This window comes from Cyanistes caeruleus, chromosome 7, assembly GCF_971803275.1.
Source record: "Cyanistes caeruleus chromosome 7, bCyaCae1.hap1.1, whole genome shotgun sequence".
NCBI lineage: Eukaryota > Metazoa > Chordata > Aves > Passeriformes > Paridae > Cyanistes > Cyanistes caeruleus.
The window spans coordinates 29,242,745-29,258,614 of NC_141707.1; the positions used below are offsets into that span (position 1 = coordinate 29,242,745).

Consider the following 15,870-nt stretch of genomic DNA (forward strand, 5'->3'; position numbering starts at 1 on the left):
AAAAAACCATACCAGAGCCTCCCCCAAACATGTGAGTAGCCAAGCTGTGACCTGCTCCAGGAAAGCCCAGAACCTGTCATCCCCTTCCTCTGTCATCAGAAGTCCAAAGTTTTTTGAGCTGACATGGCTGCAATGTCTCATGGTGCTTGCTGTGTGTGCAGCCAGTAGTGTTGGCAGCAGCAAAACCAGAATGTCAGAAATGCAGACTGAGAAGAGGTTGGTAGTTGGTAAGCAGGCATAAAATCTGTGTAATTGCAAATGTCTGTCTAAATTTTCACACGTAGTGTTTGTGAACAAGTGACAATCATTTTGCAATTAAAAATGAATTGATGATAAATAGTTCATAAAGTACAGTTAACATATTGATGTCTAGTGTTTATGTCAAATTTGTCCTAAAAGGCCAAAATCTGTGAGATATTTTGCCTCCAGCAATGACTAATAAGTACATATAACCCTCTAATTTTTCAATTCAGAAAAACAATGGACGCTATTGTGTCTAACTCCTGTGGTTTTGTCTTAGATAGTTCCCATTTTCCATATGTACTTTTATTATTTCTTGTTTTATGAGGAAATAATATTTAACTTGTATCTGTAGCAACAAAACAAGTTTCGTTTTATGCTCATCTAGATTTATTTGGTTTGCTTTTTTATAAAAAAAATATAATTTTTTTATTAAAAAATCAGATATTTAAACTTGCTATTATACTTTCTATAATTTTGAGCAGCTATTCGATGTTATGATAGTATTACAAATATTTTGGATCTTTCTCAACAAGCAGAATTGTGACCTTCACCTGCTTTGGCAAGCTGCAACATCGTTACATAAATATCACAGATGGGTTAAGCTAAGGTCTGGTTTTGCTAGATGCTTGTCTCTATTTTGCATTGAGTAAAACATTGTGATCCAAACAAATGCTTCATGTTGGAACCTGTCGTGTCTTACCAAATTTGCTGCTCAATTGCAGGAAGAATACCTTCCTTGCGGTTGTGGAATGATGTTCTGTATTTCTTAATTCAAACTGATCAGCCAGTATCTAAGCTTTTTCATTAGGAAACATCTATTCAGGTATTTAAGAAACAGTGTACATTGGCAGGATTGGATTGGAACAAAGCTGCAGAGATGGTATCTACATGTTGTTAGAGGAAGTAACATGTCAGCTGTGGTAATTGCAAGGCTAAACTTAGGTTCCAGACATCTTCCATTTTCTGATAGTTACTGTTATATGTTCTTAGTTTGTGTTCTTATTTAAATCTACGTGGGAAAAATGCCAAGAGGCAATTAGTGTTGCTGTGTAATTTTAAAATTAGCCTTATTTGCTGTAAAAACTGTACTGATTATTGGTTTATTTCAAAATGTAATAGAAACTCCTAATTTAGTAGAAATTAAAGAGACTATATTTAGATTGTATATAAAAATGCCTTATGCATTTATGATGTGGCACATTTATTGTGTTAACTTCTGTGTTTTTCTTTGCTTGTTTTTACTAATTTGTAAAGTAAATTTTTCAGTGGTGGACTTGTTAACAATGGTGCTCCTACATTTTGTAAGAAATTTTCTCTGAACTGTTTAAAAAAATAAATAAGGTCTTCTGCAAAGTAATTATAAGAATTCTTAGGTCACTTCAATTTAGCCAGATTTATATGGGATCTGAAATATATACCTTATGTAATTTCAACTTAAAGATATATGCAGAGTTATGGGTATGATTGTCCTCCTGGGATTATTTCAAACATAATTTGTGGATAATTATTCTCTACTTTTATATTATTATGAAATATCATGCTTCTTGGAGTTTTTAGGCTCAAATAACTGCTTCTGACAGTTTATTCAACTTTAGTGTAATTTCATCTGATCAAAAAAAGTTAGTGTAGGTAGGATTCTCTTAGATGTTAACGGATGTCTGAAGGTAGATTTTTCTCTTGTATGAGTATTAATGAAATTCTTGCAACCTTATCTCGATCTTTTAGTTACATGCTTCCATTTTAGCAGCTATGAAGGTAAACTGTTATGTAATCTCTGTGCAAAGTGGGGTCCTTTGGGAGCAGAATAGCAGGGGATTTTTTTGTTTTAAAACATTAAAATATCTTACTGCCCACAGTAAACAAGGCAACATGTATCAAATCCACTGTAGCTGCGATAATGCTTGGCACCAAGAAGATTATTAGAAGCTTCTGTGCTTGATGACAGAAAAGTAGAAAATCTAGGTGGAAAATGTATCAATCATCTCTTTCATATTTCTTCTTGTTTGACAGTTCTTGCAGAATTTTGCTTGTCTTTTGTATTTCAAGGCGCTATGACACTTTTAACTTCTTTGGGAAACTCCTTTCAGGTTTCACCAAATGTATTTATTGAGTCCTGTCATGACACACTCAGTGTTTCAGTTACTGTGTTGGCAGTATTTTCAGGTTAGGCAAAAAATTGCTAGGTACTAACAACTACTGATTCTTTTTATATCTTTTTGTATCATTTTTTTGGGTAACATTTGTCCCTGTAGTAGAAATCAAGTTTGTTCACTTGACTCTGAAAAGAAGTGTTACTGTTACTCTGTTACTTTGAATTAATACATTTAGTGTGAAGTGCTATCTTAGAACGTATGTAAATGACACTTCTTGGTTAGATATTTGGCTGTGTCAGCTGTCTCTGCTATTAAACTTGGGAAACATTTTCAATATGCTGGTTCATTTAAAGTCAGGAATAGATTTTCTGATAAGGAAGGATAATTTGTAAAGACCTGTACATTTGAATTCAGTGATCCAAACAAGATTCTTGTTTGCACTGAGTTCTTTATTAATTCCTGAACATTTTTTCCTTTTCTATGCTCCTTTTATATATCAAATTAGGCTAATGAAAGGCTTTCAGCCTTTCATGTAGCTAGCTGAGAAGTGAGAAGTTCTTACTGTCAGAAAATGACAGTGAAGAAAAATTATTTCCTTACATATGTTTCAAAAAGAGATGAAGCTCGTTTAAAAATAGTTCTGCTGGGATACACTTTGTGATATTTAAAATGGTGCTGCTAAAGCACATCTGAAAGAATTTATGTGTTCTACCTGCCTGGAATCTGTGTGTCCAGTTATATATATTTCTTGATTAAAGGAAAGGTCTGTATTTGTTCTCTGCAGAAACATGATCAGGGCCAAGTTCTATTGGACGTAGTCTTCAAGCATCTCGATTTGACAGAGAGAGATTACTTTGGTTTACAGTTGGCTGATGAATCTACTGATAACCCTGTAAGTTGACTCTGTTTTATAAGTACAGTTTTAAAACTCATAATCATGTTCATCACTGTACTTTGTGTTATTTAAAGAGAAGTAAATAGAAACCATTGCAAGATTGTGCCATCTTCCCCAACTGTGTCATTTGCGAGGTTCTGTATCATCTTGTAGTTATGATAAAATTGTATGTTAATAGTCACAGATTTGGAGTAAAATATTGAGTTCTGTGCTTATGAAGAAATATCTTAAAAGTATATTGGTTGTTTTATTGTATCTGTTTACTAGATTGCATTAGCATTGTCAAAAATAGTGAATATGTTTTCAATTTGTTTTGTGGTTGTTTTTGTAATTAGGGCATGCAGAATAATGCGGGGGCTTTAGATGGTCATGTATGGAGTTTCTTTTTCTAGCCCAGATACCTGGTGATCTTTAAACAGTGCTTCGTATAGTCCAGTATCTGACAAGGGTAGTCAGCTCATCACCTGAACAAAGAAGGGACTTTCTTGGAAATGAGTGTTTACAAATAGTCCATTAATAGTTCCTTAATAAAAAGGAAATTCTACACAACTGAAACTTCGTAAATCACAAGTCAAAACTGAGAGATGCAGATGTTCCATTCACTGCACTAGTTACAGTGTCCTACTGGGATCTTGATTGCCTAAAGAAAACTTCTTGGATATTTTCTTTTATAAGTATCAGATGGTCAATACTGATTTTACAAAGTGCAATTTAGCTACGTATTATTCCTGTAAGACAGTTCTTCACCTAATTCTTATTTTATGTGCACTTATTTTACAGTGATGGGGTAAAAACTTCCCAACTTCTGCACCAGAAGTCAGCCACATTCACTTGTTAACAGTTCTGTTAAGACATTAGTGGACTGTCTCTGTAATAATTTTAATCAAAACTTTGTTTCAGGCTTAAAATACATAGGCAAGCAGAAGGCTGAATTGTTTCTCAGCTCTGTTTAAGAAGTATTTAGTTGAATATCTCTCAGTACTTCACGCAACATTCAGAAATTTATCTGGCCTTTCCAAGGGTAGACCTCTAAGCTCTCTTTTAATTTATCTGTCTGGAAGCAGATTAGCACAACATTGTAATACAAGGGTCTGGTAAAGGGTTAGTCTGAAAGAATGACTTAACAGGTATTTGATACAAGCACATAGTTTAAAGAATTTTCTATTATTTTTTTCATTTCTAAACATTTTCTCTCTTCAGCACATGTCTAGTTGCCATGAAAACAATGTGTCAGAGCTAAAAAGAAATATTACCAATATTAGTCATGCAAGCTTGAAGAATGTATGGATTTGACTAATTTTAGGTTTTGATACGCATTTACGTTTACACTTGGTTCATTTGGACAAGGAAACCATCTTGGGTTGACAAATACTCTAGTTATTTGTGAAATAACACAGCAGAATATTGCTAAGATATAGTTAATGCAGCAGCAGATAAAGATGATGAGGAAATGGGAATTCTGCTAATTGAGCGTGAAACTTCTAGCATTGTGTTTAAACATGGGTCTCAGGAATTGCAAAACCCTTGTGGTTTTTTATAATACTAATATCAAAGTAAAAATCAAGTATCTTTCAACATATTTTGAAAGATTCTTATATGAAGTTCATATACATCCCTGGCTAGAGTGTTATTTAAACTTTTACATTTAGTCATAAAATTAATTGATCTTGTATGAGGCTCTTTTTGTTAGATAACCATGCTTTTGATGCTGTATCAAACTGTCTCTTCCTCTTGAGTTAACTGCTACAAGGATATAGCATGCAGAACTAGTCATCATTATTTGGTATTCCTCATGAATAAAATGACACAGGACTAACTTCAGATCCACGGTGTGTGTCAGGTAGCTCAGGTACATGTGTGTTTGCTTCCTCCTCCCTCACCTGAATAAAATAAAAAGCCATGTGATAAGTGTGGGAGAGTTGCATGCTGTACTGGGTTAGGTGTCTGTCACTCCATAGGAACTGTGCCCATGTAACAATTTCCTGAGGCTTGTGGACTTGCCTTGTAAGGCAGCACAAGAAATTGAACAGTATTTATACCAAAGATAGACTTAGGAGTTACCTGGACTGTGTTGGTGTGTACAGTGTCTGCAGGGTTGTTGATGGGCAGTGGTTTCAACGACTTGCAGAACTTTCCAGGCATCCATACTTTTATCTGAAATTTGCCACACTGATTTTTATAAAGCTCTGCCTGTACACAGTGGTGTTTTCCTGTAAACGATCAAGATTTGGCACAGTTCAAATTATTCTTAGTCCTTAATCCAGGAGGCTGAGTGCTGAGTCTCTGACTTCCTGCATCCAGTTAGTGATGTACCAGTGCTGACACTCAGGCTGACAATTTGAGCCAGTGGGATCACTCCCTGGGTGTGCCAGACTCACAAAATCCAGAGTCAGAACTACTGGAAGTAGTTAAACAAATTAACTTCTGAGTTGGCTAAATGAGCCTGCTTACAGCTTTTCACTACCATAGGTAGTTCTTCTTAAAGAGTAGATGTCAGGTGTTAAACACAGTATAGTTGCGTTCTGACCTCTCTCAGGCTCCTGCCACAATCATAGAAGCAAATCGAAGTAGAATTACTGCTGTAAAACAGGTATCTGGACAAGATAGGTTGGGGAAAGAAGAGCAGTAGCAGTTGTTGATGATAGTGGTGATGTCTCCAGAATCAGTAATAAGTCCGTGTGTGCCAGTGAGGCATTTTGGTAAAAGATCAAGTTAAAAGTAATAGAAAAGTTTCTTGGTGTATAAAGCTGTGATTTGTACTTTGTTTCTCTGAAGTTGTTGTTATAATTTGTCTCTTTCCAGAGGTGGTTGGATCCAAACAAACCTATCAGGAAACAATTAAAAAGTGAGTAATGTATGTATTTAGTCAATTCATCTATTGTTATTATGCTATTTTTCCAGGGTGCCCTGATTAATTAGAAATAACTTTTCTTGACCATAGGAGGATCTCCTCACAGTCTGAACTTCAGAGTTAAGTTTTTTGTAAGTGACCCAAACAAGCTCCAAGAAGAATATACAAGGTAGGTCTGGTTGCTTTGTCAATAAAATACTTCTTTAAAACTGTCACTAATTTCTTTAAGGTATAACATGGAAATTTTCTTTTAATGCATTCTTGTTGTATATACAAACTTCTAAGTTTTGTCTAATAATATGAACTATGCAGTTCTGCCAAATCAATATAATGAAAAGCTTCTGTGAGTGAACTTATGAATTTATATGCTAAGTAACTACGCGAAGCAAATGGTACCAAGTAGAAACAGAAAAGGAAAAATAGAGAAAAGAGGAAAAACTTAATCCCAGTATTTACCAATAATTACAAATTTAATTCTATCCTTCCTTGTGTTCTTCTTTGTGACTAAAAAATTGCTGAGCATTCTGCATTTGTTTTTTACACCTTCCTCCCCAGTTTTTTGTTTAGTACTAATGAAATTAATCTCTGTGGTTGTAGTTGTAGTTTGAATCATGTGGACTTATTTTGATAGCCGTGTGTTGAAATCTATTAAGAAATGCTCAGTGTGAATCTAAATCAGAGGCTTGTGAATTGCAATTAGTCCCTGAAGAAATGCCTCAATTTTTCCATATTTTAATTACTTCTGGCCCTCTGCATAAATGGCATGAATTAACAGATTGGAATTTTTGGATGTCGGCCATTCTGAAAACAGGTCAGCCCCATTGAAAAAAATTGTTGAAGATAGCTTTTGAAACCTAAGTACCAAAACGGTGAGAATTTGAATCCACATTTGTTTATAATTTCCTTTGATTTGTCATATTTTGGACAAAATTTTGCACATATCTCTGCAGACAGAATTCACTAAAATGAGTCTCAGAGATCCTGGATGAGACTTAGTTTTACTGAAATATTTACTCTAGGAAAATTTGGCAATTTACTCTATCAAAATAATGAAAAACATGTTTTTTGAATGAAAGGAAAATATGTAATATTCCTGAGGAGATGACAAAAAGGATAAATGTCGATCAGTGTGAAATAAACAATAAAAAAGGAGAAAACTTGAGAAGTGCTATTTTCTAAATACAAAGCTATAAACACAACTTTATTTTAAATGAGAAATAATGTATGGTTCCTGTATCTAGGTTAGCTCTGCCTTTTTTGCTAATAGGCCTAATTGCCACTGAGAAAACTAATTTGTATTTGGAATTATTTTAAGGAGAGAGATATTATCCATGGGCTTTTTTGGAAGGAAGTTAGGATACCATGTCACAAATGTGGGTCCTTTCATGTAATCAGTATTCCCGCCTCAGAAAAGGGAAAGAAAAGGAAGTCCAAACTTCTGACAATTATGGCTGAAGCTAAGACTGTTCCAAAATGCTCTGTTTTTACAAATTCCATGAGAACAGAGGAGTGGCTTGACGCATGAAGCAGTGTGAAGAGATGTCAGGGAAAGGTTCAGTGCAAGCTCGTGTCTTATTAGACCTCTGCGCATTCACAAACCTGTGAGTGAGACAGGTTTGAATGCCCCAGGTCAGGAGAGGTCAGCGGGTGCTCAGTGTGTGCTGGAGAGCTTCGCTTCAGGAACTTGTCTGGGGAGGGAATGAAGCTTCATTAGTTCTCCTCATGACAGGAAGAATTGCTTATTAATGTCGACTCCATTAGCAATAATTCTGTCCTGCCCTTTCCTAGCTATAGCTATATAAGCAAGATAAAAACATGGTAATGCAGCGCTGCCTTTGTTGCTTCAGTGGAGTCTGTTGTTCAGGCTTTTGCAGATCTGCTTTGCTAAAGCTTCTATTGATTTCCCATTTTGCTCAATAATATGTGAGGCTTCAGTGTTCAAACTGGGGTGGTTGGCTAACAAGCCATTAACCTCACTGTTCACTGAAAACAGTGGACAGAAGATGAACTCTGCTTGGTGTCCCTTAATCAAGATGTGTTCTTTAACTACCATGAAATATTTCTAATAAAACCTTATACTGAAAAAAGGCAAATAAAATGGAGGTGCAGCTATATATTTGTGAAGAGATGCTTAAGCAAAGCATGTGAAGCATATCCATTTAACATATAAATTTAACTTGTAATTTACTGCATTTTTTAATCAAAAAATTATGCTTTATCTCTGTTTTTTTGTTTCAGTATGCATTTTAAGTATTTCAAGTATTTTGAGGTCTCTAAAGCCTGGCTAATGGCTTAAGTTTTAATTTCTTGAAGTTAATACCTTTTAAACTAAGGTTCTTGCTTTTCTGATCAGTTAAGGAATCTCTAAATGGTTTTGTAGGAGTTGAGCACATGGACTAATATTTGCTTGTCAGTTCACAAATGTTTTCCTCCATTTTCTTACAAACATGGAATGTTTTACTTTTCTACTGTTATATAGCTTCTAAATAATTGAATTTCTCTATGTGTATTTGTAAATGTTTGTAGAAGCATTAGGGTGGTAGATAATCCACTTTCTGAAGACTGCACAGTTACGAGAAGTCATATTAGGTGTAATCAAGTGATATATTTTGGCTTTAATTTCTTAGTTGAAGTTGTTATTGGGAAATATTTAATATTTAATATTTTTCATAAGTGATGTTGGTGTTTATAATGAAGGAGTATAGCCGAGCCTTTGAATCAGAACTACACAAAGGAAACCAGATGATTATTATAATAGTAATAATGTAGAGTTTAAATTTATAGGAAAGCAGGAATGATGTTTAAATTTGCCACTCTGTGACGCTTCTATTAAAAAATTTAGAAGGCAGTGGAGACAAATTCTACAGCAGCTTTTATGCTCCGTTACAAGGATTTTTTCTTCTGAAAGTTTAAGCTTTTGCTAACATCCTGCCACCCTGATAAATCTTATTTGGTACTGCACTGCAATCTCTAGTTCAGTGAAGCTTTGTAGCAGGTGTGATTTGCCACTGGATGTAAACATTGTGCTCCAAATTTTCTAAAACTTCTGAGTGAAATACGAAGGAACTAAATTGAATGAACAAACTATTCATTCTGAGACATTAACAATATATTTGGATTTTGTTGGAGAAACAAAGGAAGTAATTTAGAGGGAAATTTATTTGTACTTTGTGGCTTGTTGGAGTGTTAAGTCGTGGTGTTTCTGCTGCCCCTGTTTGGTGGGAAATAGTTTTTGTTTTAAAATGTTTGGCCATTCTTTTTGTTATATCCATCTCCTTCCTGACTTGAAAGAGTGGACATGGAAAAACTGGAGGAATTTCTAAAACAAGATTTTTTCACATCATAATTAAAGGAAAACTTTAGAAGCACAAGAGAAGTTAATTGAGAGGTGTTTCACATAATAGAACCTACAACTTTTGTAATAAGAATATAACTCCAAAATACTAAGAATAATTACTATAAGTGAAAACACCGCAGTATGAAATACTCAGAATAAATTAGTTCTGTCTACCTGGAGTACAAATCATTCTTACGAGGGTACACAGAGGGTACACATACACAGATGCAAACTTCAACTTGTGGTTGCTGTATAAAGCAGGAAGAATGTGAAATTTGTAGCCTTTTAGTGAAATATAATGTTTAACTTCATAGTCTGTAAGACATTAAATTTACCAAGTTGTATTATTATTTTTCAAAGCAAAGTTTAATTTCTTTCCTATTAGAGTTTAGGAAATAACATGCAAAATGTCAAGTGTTAGTTCTGCACTAACTGAAAGCAAATTACATTAAATTGATGACAAATGATGGGATAATTTTATTTTTAATTACAGTGTTTTTTTGTTTGCTTTTCTAAATAAGGTACCAGTACTTTTTGCAAATTAAGCAGGACATTCTTACTGGAAGGTAAGACATTTTTCTTGTGTTAAACATTAAATGCAAATCTGGTCAAGAAAAAGTTAATAATGAGTGATTTTGCCTGCAAAAATAAAAACATATTAAGAATAAATCACTGTCTATGAAAGTGGAAGTGTTTATAATAATTACCTGTCAAATTTATCCATAGGCTGTAAAAGATTAGGGTTTTCAAAACAGCCAAATGTCATATGAAATATGTAATTTTATTTATTTATCATTTTACAAACAAAACAGATTGCCCTGTCCTTATAATACTGCTGCTCTTCTGGCTTCCTATGCTGTTCAATGTAAGTATAATTAGTGCTTGTGTACTTGTTGGTACTGAAATATATTAAAAGTTTTATAGATTAGTTCCTAAAGAATGTACATTATATAGCATTGTATTGTGGTGCTTGTGGTCATGGTGCTAATTTTCTCATGATTAAGGAAATTTATTGGTTGTCCTCCCCCAGAACGTTTTGCTGAATTGGATATGGAAAAAACACTTAAAGCAATGCTGTTAGAAAACCCCAGATCAATACTTTTTTATTCCTGTGTATTCTAAGGCGTGAAATTGTGGGTTTTGCCTTGAGAATGATGCCAAAAAGTATTTCTTCAGACACTAAAACACTTTTTAAAACTATGCAGTGAACCTCCAAATAGGTGTGGAAAAGGGAGTTCTGGTCCTATCTGGCCAAAAAGTTCAATATCCATCCTGGTAATTTTAAGCCATCTAATGACTAGATGAGACTTGAAAACTGAGATTTCATTTTCTTCCTCACTCAGTTTTTCTTCATAAGCTTAAATTAAGCAACCCAACATATTCATTCACATTCATGTATTTTTCTACTGTTAAAGATACTTACATCTATGTTAGTACTTCGTACTAACATATCATACATATCTGTACATATCAGAGAAATAGTGTCCATAGTTAATATTTTCGTAAAAAATATATAGTAATGTTCATGTTTTATGCATGGTTTGCTCAGTGGAATAGAACAGTTTCTCTTAAAACTCCCACACTTCAGCTGCCTGAAAATTGTACTGCAAATGCTGTCATGCCATAGGGATTTTTTGTCTTAGAAGAGAAAAAGTATTTGATAACAGGAACTATGAAAACTTGATAACATTTTAGGGTATTAAGAATGTAATATGGGGTTTTTTTTAAATGTTGTAGAAGTGGTGCCTAGTAATAAACTTCCTGGATTCTTTATAAATACATGTAAATTGTAGATCTCAGTCCTATTCTTTTGGATTTCAGCAGGGAGTGTGTTCTGTTATAAAACCTGGTCCAACATTCTAGTTTTTAAATTATTAAAATAGGATCTGTTTGTGGTGATGCAAGTGACCCAGAGTTCTTTCCTGCCTTCCCTACCTTTCCTCATCCTCCTACTCCATAAGTGCCTTCATCTGCCTTGTCAGTGCCAGTAGGCCTGCCCAGGACTCCGTGTCATGATATATTACTGTTATCTATCCATTTTTCATTTCATGTTTCTTATCTATCACTGTAGATCTGTTACATGAATTGCAGATATTAAAAGCTGAATTATTTTTTTTTTACTGTAGTTAGAAAGCCTCAAAGAATTTTAGCAAGAGTCATATATGTTTTCTGACAAATGTGATTGTAATTTATTTCTTATAATTTTAGGAAAGTGTTACAAATTATGTAAACACACTTTTTAGTAGTTTCAAGTAGAGTAGTTTCAACGTCGGTGTATGTATGTGTACTTTTTTCCATACATACAATTGAATGTGCAAAAAATATTTTTCTAATGCTTCTGAATATATCTTGGTGCAGAATGAGTGGCTGGATTTTGCAGATCTTCATGACGAAATAGCAGTTGTAGTGTTAAAAGAAGAAAATTGTGTAATCACATGAAAACAAGCAAAAGTAAAATAATAAGAGAAAAATTGAATCCACTCCTACATATATATATATATGTTCTACTTAGTGTTAGCTGTAATGACAGCATTTATGGATTAATTTGTCTGTTAAAAATTAAACACTTTACAAGCTTCCTTCATAAATGCATAATCAAAGGTCTGTCTAAACAATCTCCATTATATTCACTGAGAATGTGACTGTTTATTCAAAAGGGAAATCGGGAGTTCAGATGTCTTCTCTATTTTTCTTTGCTGTGGATCATAAATTATGTGGGAGCACACTCGTGTGAATTTGGGGGCATTGCACAATGCCAAGTACATCAGTGATAAACAATAACCTCTCTTTTTAATATTTTAGCCGAGCTGGGAGACTACAACCATTCAGAAAACTTGCCAGGCTACCTCTCAGAATATTCTTTCATCCCTAGCCAGCCTCAAGACTTTGAAAAAGAAATAGCAAAATTACATCAGCAGCACATGTAAGGATTTACATCCAAAGATACTGACTTTGTCAAATCCTGACTGCTGATGCTGTGCTATTATATAAAACAAAATAGTATTTTTTCTTAAAGGTTTTGGGGTGGGTGTGTGTTGGGTTTTTTGGTTGGTTGTTTGGTTTTGGTTGTTCTTTTAAGATAATGTGATTTTTTTTTTTACATTAAATACCTGTATAATAAATACCATTGATGGTCTATACAGAGTATCTGTATCTAAATTAGTGAAATAATGAACATGTTAAGTTAAAGGTTCTCTGAGAACAGTATTTGTGCATATTATGTAGGATATTAACTTAGCTGGACGTATTTCCTTTAATTTTTTTTTTCAGTCTTTGGGAATGTTCTGACCATAAGGGCTTTGTTTTCATGATGCTCTCACCATGCTTTCACTGAGTAACTCTCAGTAAAAGAGTTACTTTAGAAGTAACAAAGTCCTTTTCTTCAATATCTGCTCTTTCCTGTGTGTGAGTCTGTGACCTTTCAAAAAGAGGAAAAGGCAATGAAGCAATGGAAAATATTTTTTTTTCAGTATGTAACATTGTGATACTTTCCAGTGATGGTTCCTTCATATTTTAGAACTTAAGTGCCTTTTATTAGTTAAATTTAACAAAATGTAAGCAGTATTTATAAAACATTTGCTTGATCTGATCATGTTTGCTTTCAAAACTACAGAATGCTACATTAAATTTCAGATAAAGGCTTCGAAAATTCTCTTAGCTAGGGTAAAGACATTTGAGTGAGTTGATGATAATTTAAATTACCAATGCCAAATACAGGATTGTAGAACTAATTTATTCTTGGGCTCTACAAACACTTGAATTATAAAGTGCATTAAAATAAAATGTGTTGTGGGCTCTTGTCAAGACTTTTGTTCTTTTGGAAACATAAGTTCTTTTCTGTTAATTTTTTTGGGTTACAGTCTGTTTATCATGAGAAAGGAAATTCAAACTTCAGGGTGGGGATAGAAGTAGTAAAATGAATGCATATTTTCTGTCTGCACTCACATAGGGAGCCTGATGTGGGAGGTTGTGTTAGAACATTTCTGATTTAGCTGCTTTCTTTCAGAGGGTTGTCTCCTGCAGAAGCAGAGTTCAATTATCTCAATACAGCACGTACTTTAGACCTTTATGGAGTTGAATTGCACTATGCAAGGGTAAGTTTGGATGCACTAGTGTTGCAATGTAAAAATGTATTCCTCTCAGATTTATGAAAAAAATACACTTTTCTTTTTAGTGAGCTTTCCTGGCTTTTGCTTACAAGAGAAAATAAAAGAAAAAAAATTATCTTATTAGGTGCCTAACTAGGATTCACTGATTGAATATCCGCTGTTTCACTCTAGTGCGGGTATTGCTTAAATTTGTGCTAAGTTATCTGTGTGTTAATCAGGTTGAGCTTTGTTGCCTTGAATGCCAGTTCAGTTGGCTACTGGTGAATAAGAAAAATGTGCTTGTTAAATGTGCATTTGATCTGTAAGGATCTGTCAGCTTTGAAAATATTTAATTTGGTTCCAGCTAGAAAGTTGGAATAGAATTTGAAATGTACCCCACTCAACTGCTTACTGTATCTACTGCTATTGCACACATATTGAGAGTTCTATAGCTGGTGCTTGATTAGAGTTCAAAGATATTTCAAGAAAAATGTGCTATTTAAATATGCTTACAATATTGTTTGGTTTAAGATCTCTCCTCTCTGTGTTCTGAGATTGCATTTTCTTTTCTGTAGGAATTGATGTCGCTTTTAGTGTAGCAAATGCTAAGCCAGTCTATTAGTGCTGCTATTCTTAATAAACCAGAATACTCTCATATTTATTTCTTCAAAGTTGGTGAAAGAAAGATCTAACTTGAGAAATTAAAACTTTGTGGTAGCTTGTAAGGAGCTCAGAGAAAACATTCAAGTTTGTCCTAAATAGGAGGGAATAATTTAATTTCTTATTTGTCTTATTAAAACACATTTTCTTCCTCATTAGTTTGTGTATTTAGACAGAGATGAGAGTGAATATATATGAGGTTTCAAAAGATATTTATACTGTTCTTCAAGTAATTTTCTCTTTTTTTTTAAAGGATCAGAGTAACAATGAAATAATGATTGGAGTGATGTCAGGTGGAATACTAATTTTTAAGAACAGAGTACGAATTAACACCTTTCAGTGGTAAGGACAGCTGTTTAATGTTTTTATTTGCTATTTCAAAATATTTTTACCACTCTTAAAAGGACTGAAACTTAAGTTGCATTGAATCATGTTAAAATTATTTAGCTTACGTACTTTGGAGAATTTTCTGGTGCAGTTTTCTCCTGGTCTGCATGCTGTGCTGTTAAACAACTTTGAAACTCTAATGAAACGAATGAATTTCAATACTCTCTTTCTTCAGGAGTTTGTAAACATACTTTACATTTAATTAATTATATAGCCAGGGCCAGTGTGATGGTTTAGCTTACAGTTTTTAAAGAGACAGCTGAATTGAAAAATATTGACTTGGATATTGACTGCTCTTACCTGCTTTGTGACCTATAAATTAATTGTACTGTGTATTTGAAATTTAATGTAGTTATGGTACTTGTGAATAACGGAGGTGGAGTATTCACAATATTGTCATCTCTTCATCTGTAAATAACCATTTTCATTTCAAAAAATGTGCCTTTACTGCACAAAATGCTGTGATTTACTCCTCTTAACTGAAATAGTTTTAAAGCTGTTCTGTAAAGATGGAATTATTCCCATTAAATAACGTACCTTATTTATCAGTCTGCTTAAGTTGGGATCCTGTTCTTCATTCATATAAGATTAGGAAAGATTTATGAGAAATCCTGTTTTGTACCGTGACTTCTGTAGTGCTCTTTAGATGTGCTCTATAACCTCTGTGGTGCTCTACAGAAGTTATGTCACCTTTCTGGAAATGCCTTTGAGTTCCCGCAGAAGTAACCTTCCATTGGTTTAATTTGCCAGTTTGGAATCTGCTTTGACTGCCTTTTTACTTGTGTTGCTGAGTTGCTATAGCTGCATTCTGAGTGGGTGAAATCAGTCATATAAGATTATCATAACAGACATTAGCTCACCAGGCACAAAAGCTGTTCGTTCTAAAGAAATTATCAGAACTGTTCATTTGCTACTGATTTTGCATTTTTGTTTGCTGCTGATGTGTGCTTGATCTTTTCTGCAAGCCAGTGAATTTCTGAGATATTCTGGTTTTCTGTGCTAAGCTTAGTCTCAAGGTTCATTGTAGGATGTTACATATTTCATGGTTTGCCAAGCTGAGAAACAGTGAATTGGTCCAATTTTAGTTGATTTTGATAGAGAAAGAAAAAACAAATCTATATCAGAGTGTTATCTGCTGTTATCGGCCAGTACAACTGAACATGGTGAATATTTTACCTGTATGCATTTGAAGAAAGGTAAGTCTGAGACAATTACAAAGCATGTAAATTTACAATCTTTGTGGTTACTGGGTAAATTAAAACTGGATCTTGCAATGATAAACCTGAAACTACTGTACCAGTCAGTCAGACCTGCCC

At 34.0% G+C, this 15,870-nt stretch overlaps 1 protein-coding gene across 45 annotated transcripts in view; it reads left to right on the plus strand.

Moving 5' to 3' along the window:
* Nucleotides 1-15,870, plus strand: part of PTPN4 (protein tyrosine phosphatase non-receptor type 4) — a 167,030-nt gene that overhangs the window by 106,243 nt on the left and 44,917 nt on the right. For all 45 annotated transcript variants that reach the window (XR_015289219.1, XR_015289225.1, XR_002866004.2 and 42 more), the window contains 8 exons: nucleotides 3,121-3,228; nucleotides 6,034-6,076; nucleotides 6,173-6,251; nucleotides 9,941-9,985; nucleotides 10,232-10,284; nucleotides 12,222-12,342; nucleotides 13,426-13,513; nucleotides 14,421-14,509. Coding sequence is in view for 37 of the 45 variants with exons in the window: in XM_086897642.1 (XP_086753768.1) it covers nucleotides 3,121-3,228; nucleotides 6,034-6,076; nucleotides 6,173-6,251; nucleotides 9,941-9,985; nucleotides 10,232-10,284; nucleotides 12,222-12,342; nucleotides 13,426-13,513; nucleotides 14,421-14,509 (626 nt within the window). In the remaining 8 variants the exon portion in view is untranslated. The remainder of the gene's footprint in view (nucleotides 1-3,120; nucleotides 3,229-6,033; nucleotides 6,077-6,172; nucleotides 6,252-9,940; nucleotides 9,986-10,231; nucleotides 10,285-12,221; nucleotides 12,343-13,425; nucleotides 13,514-14,420; nucleotides 14,510-15,870) is intronic.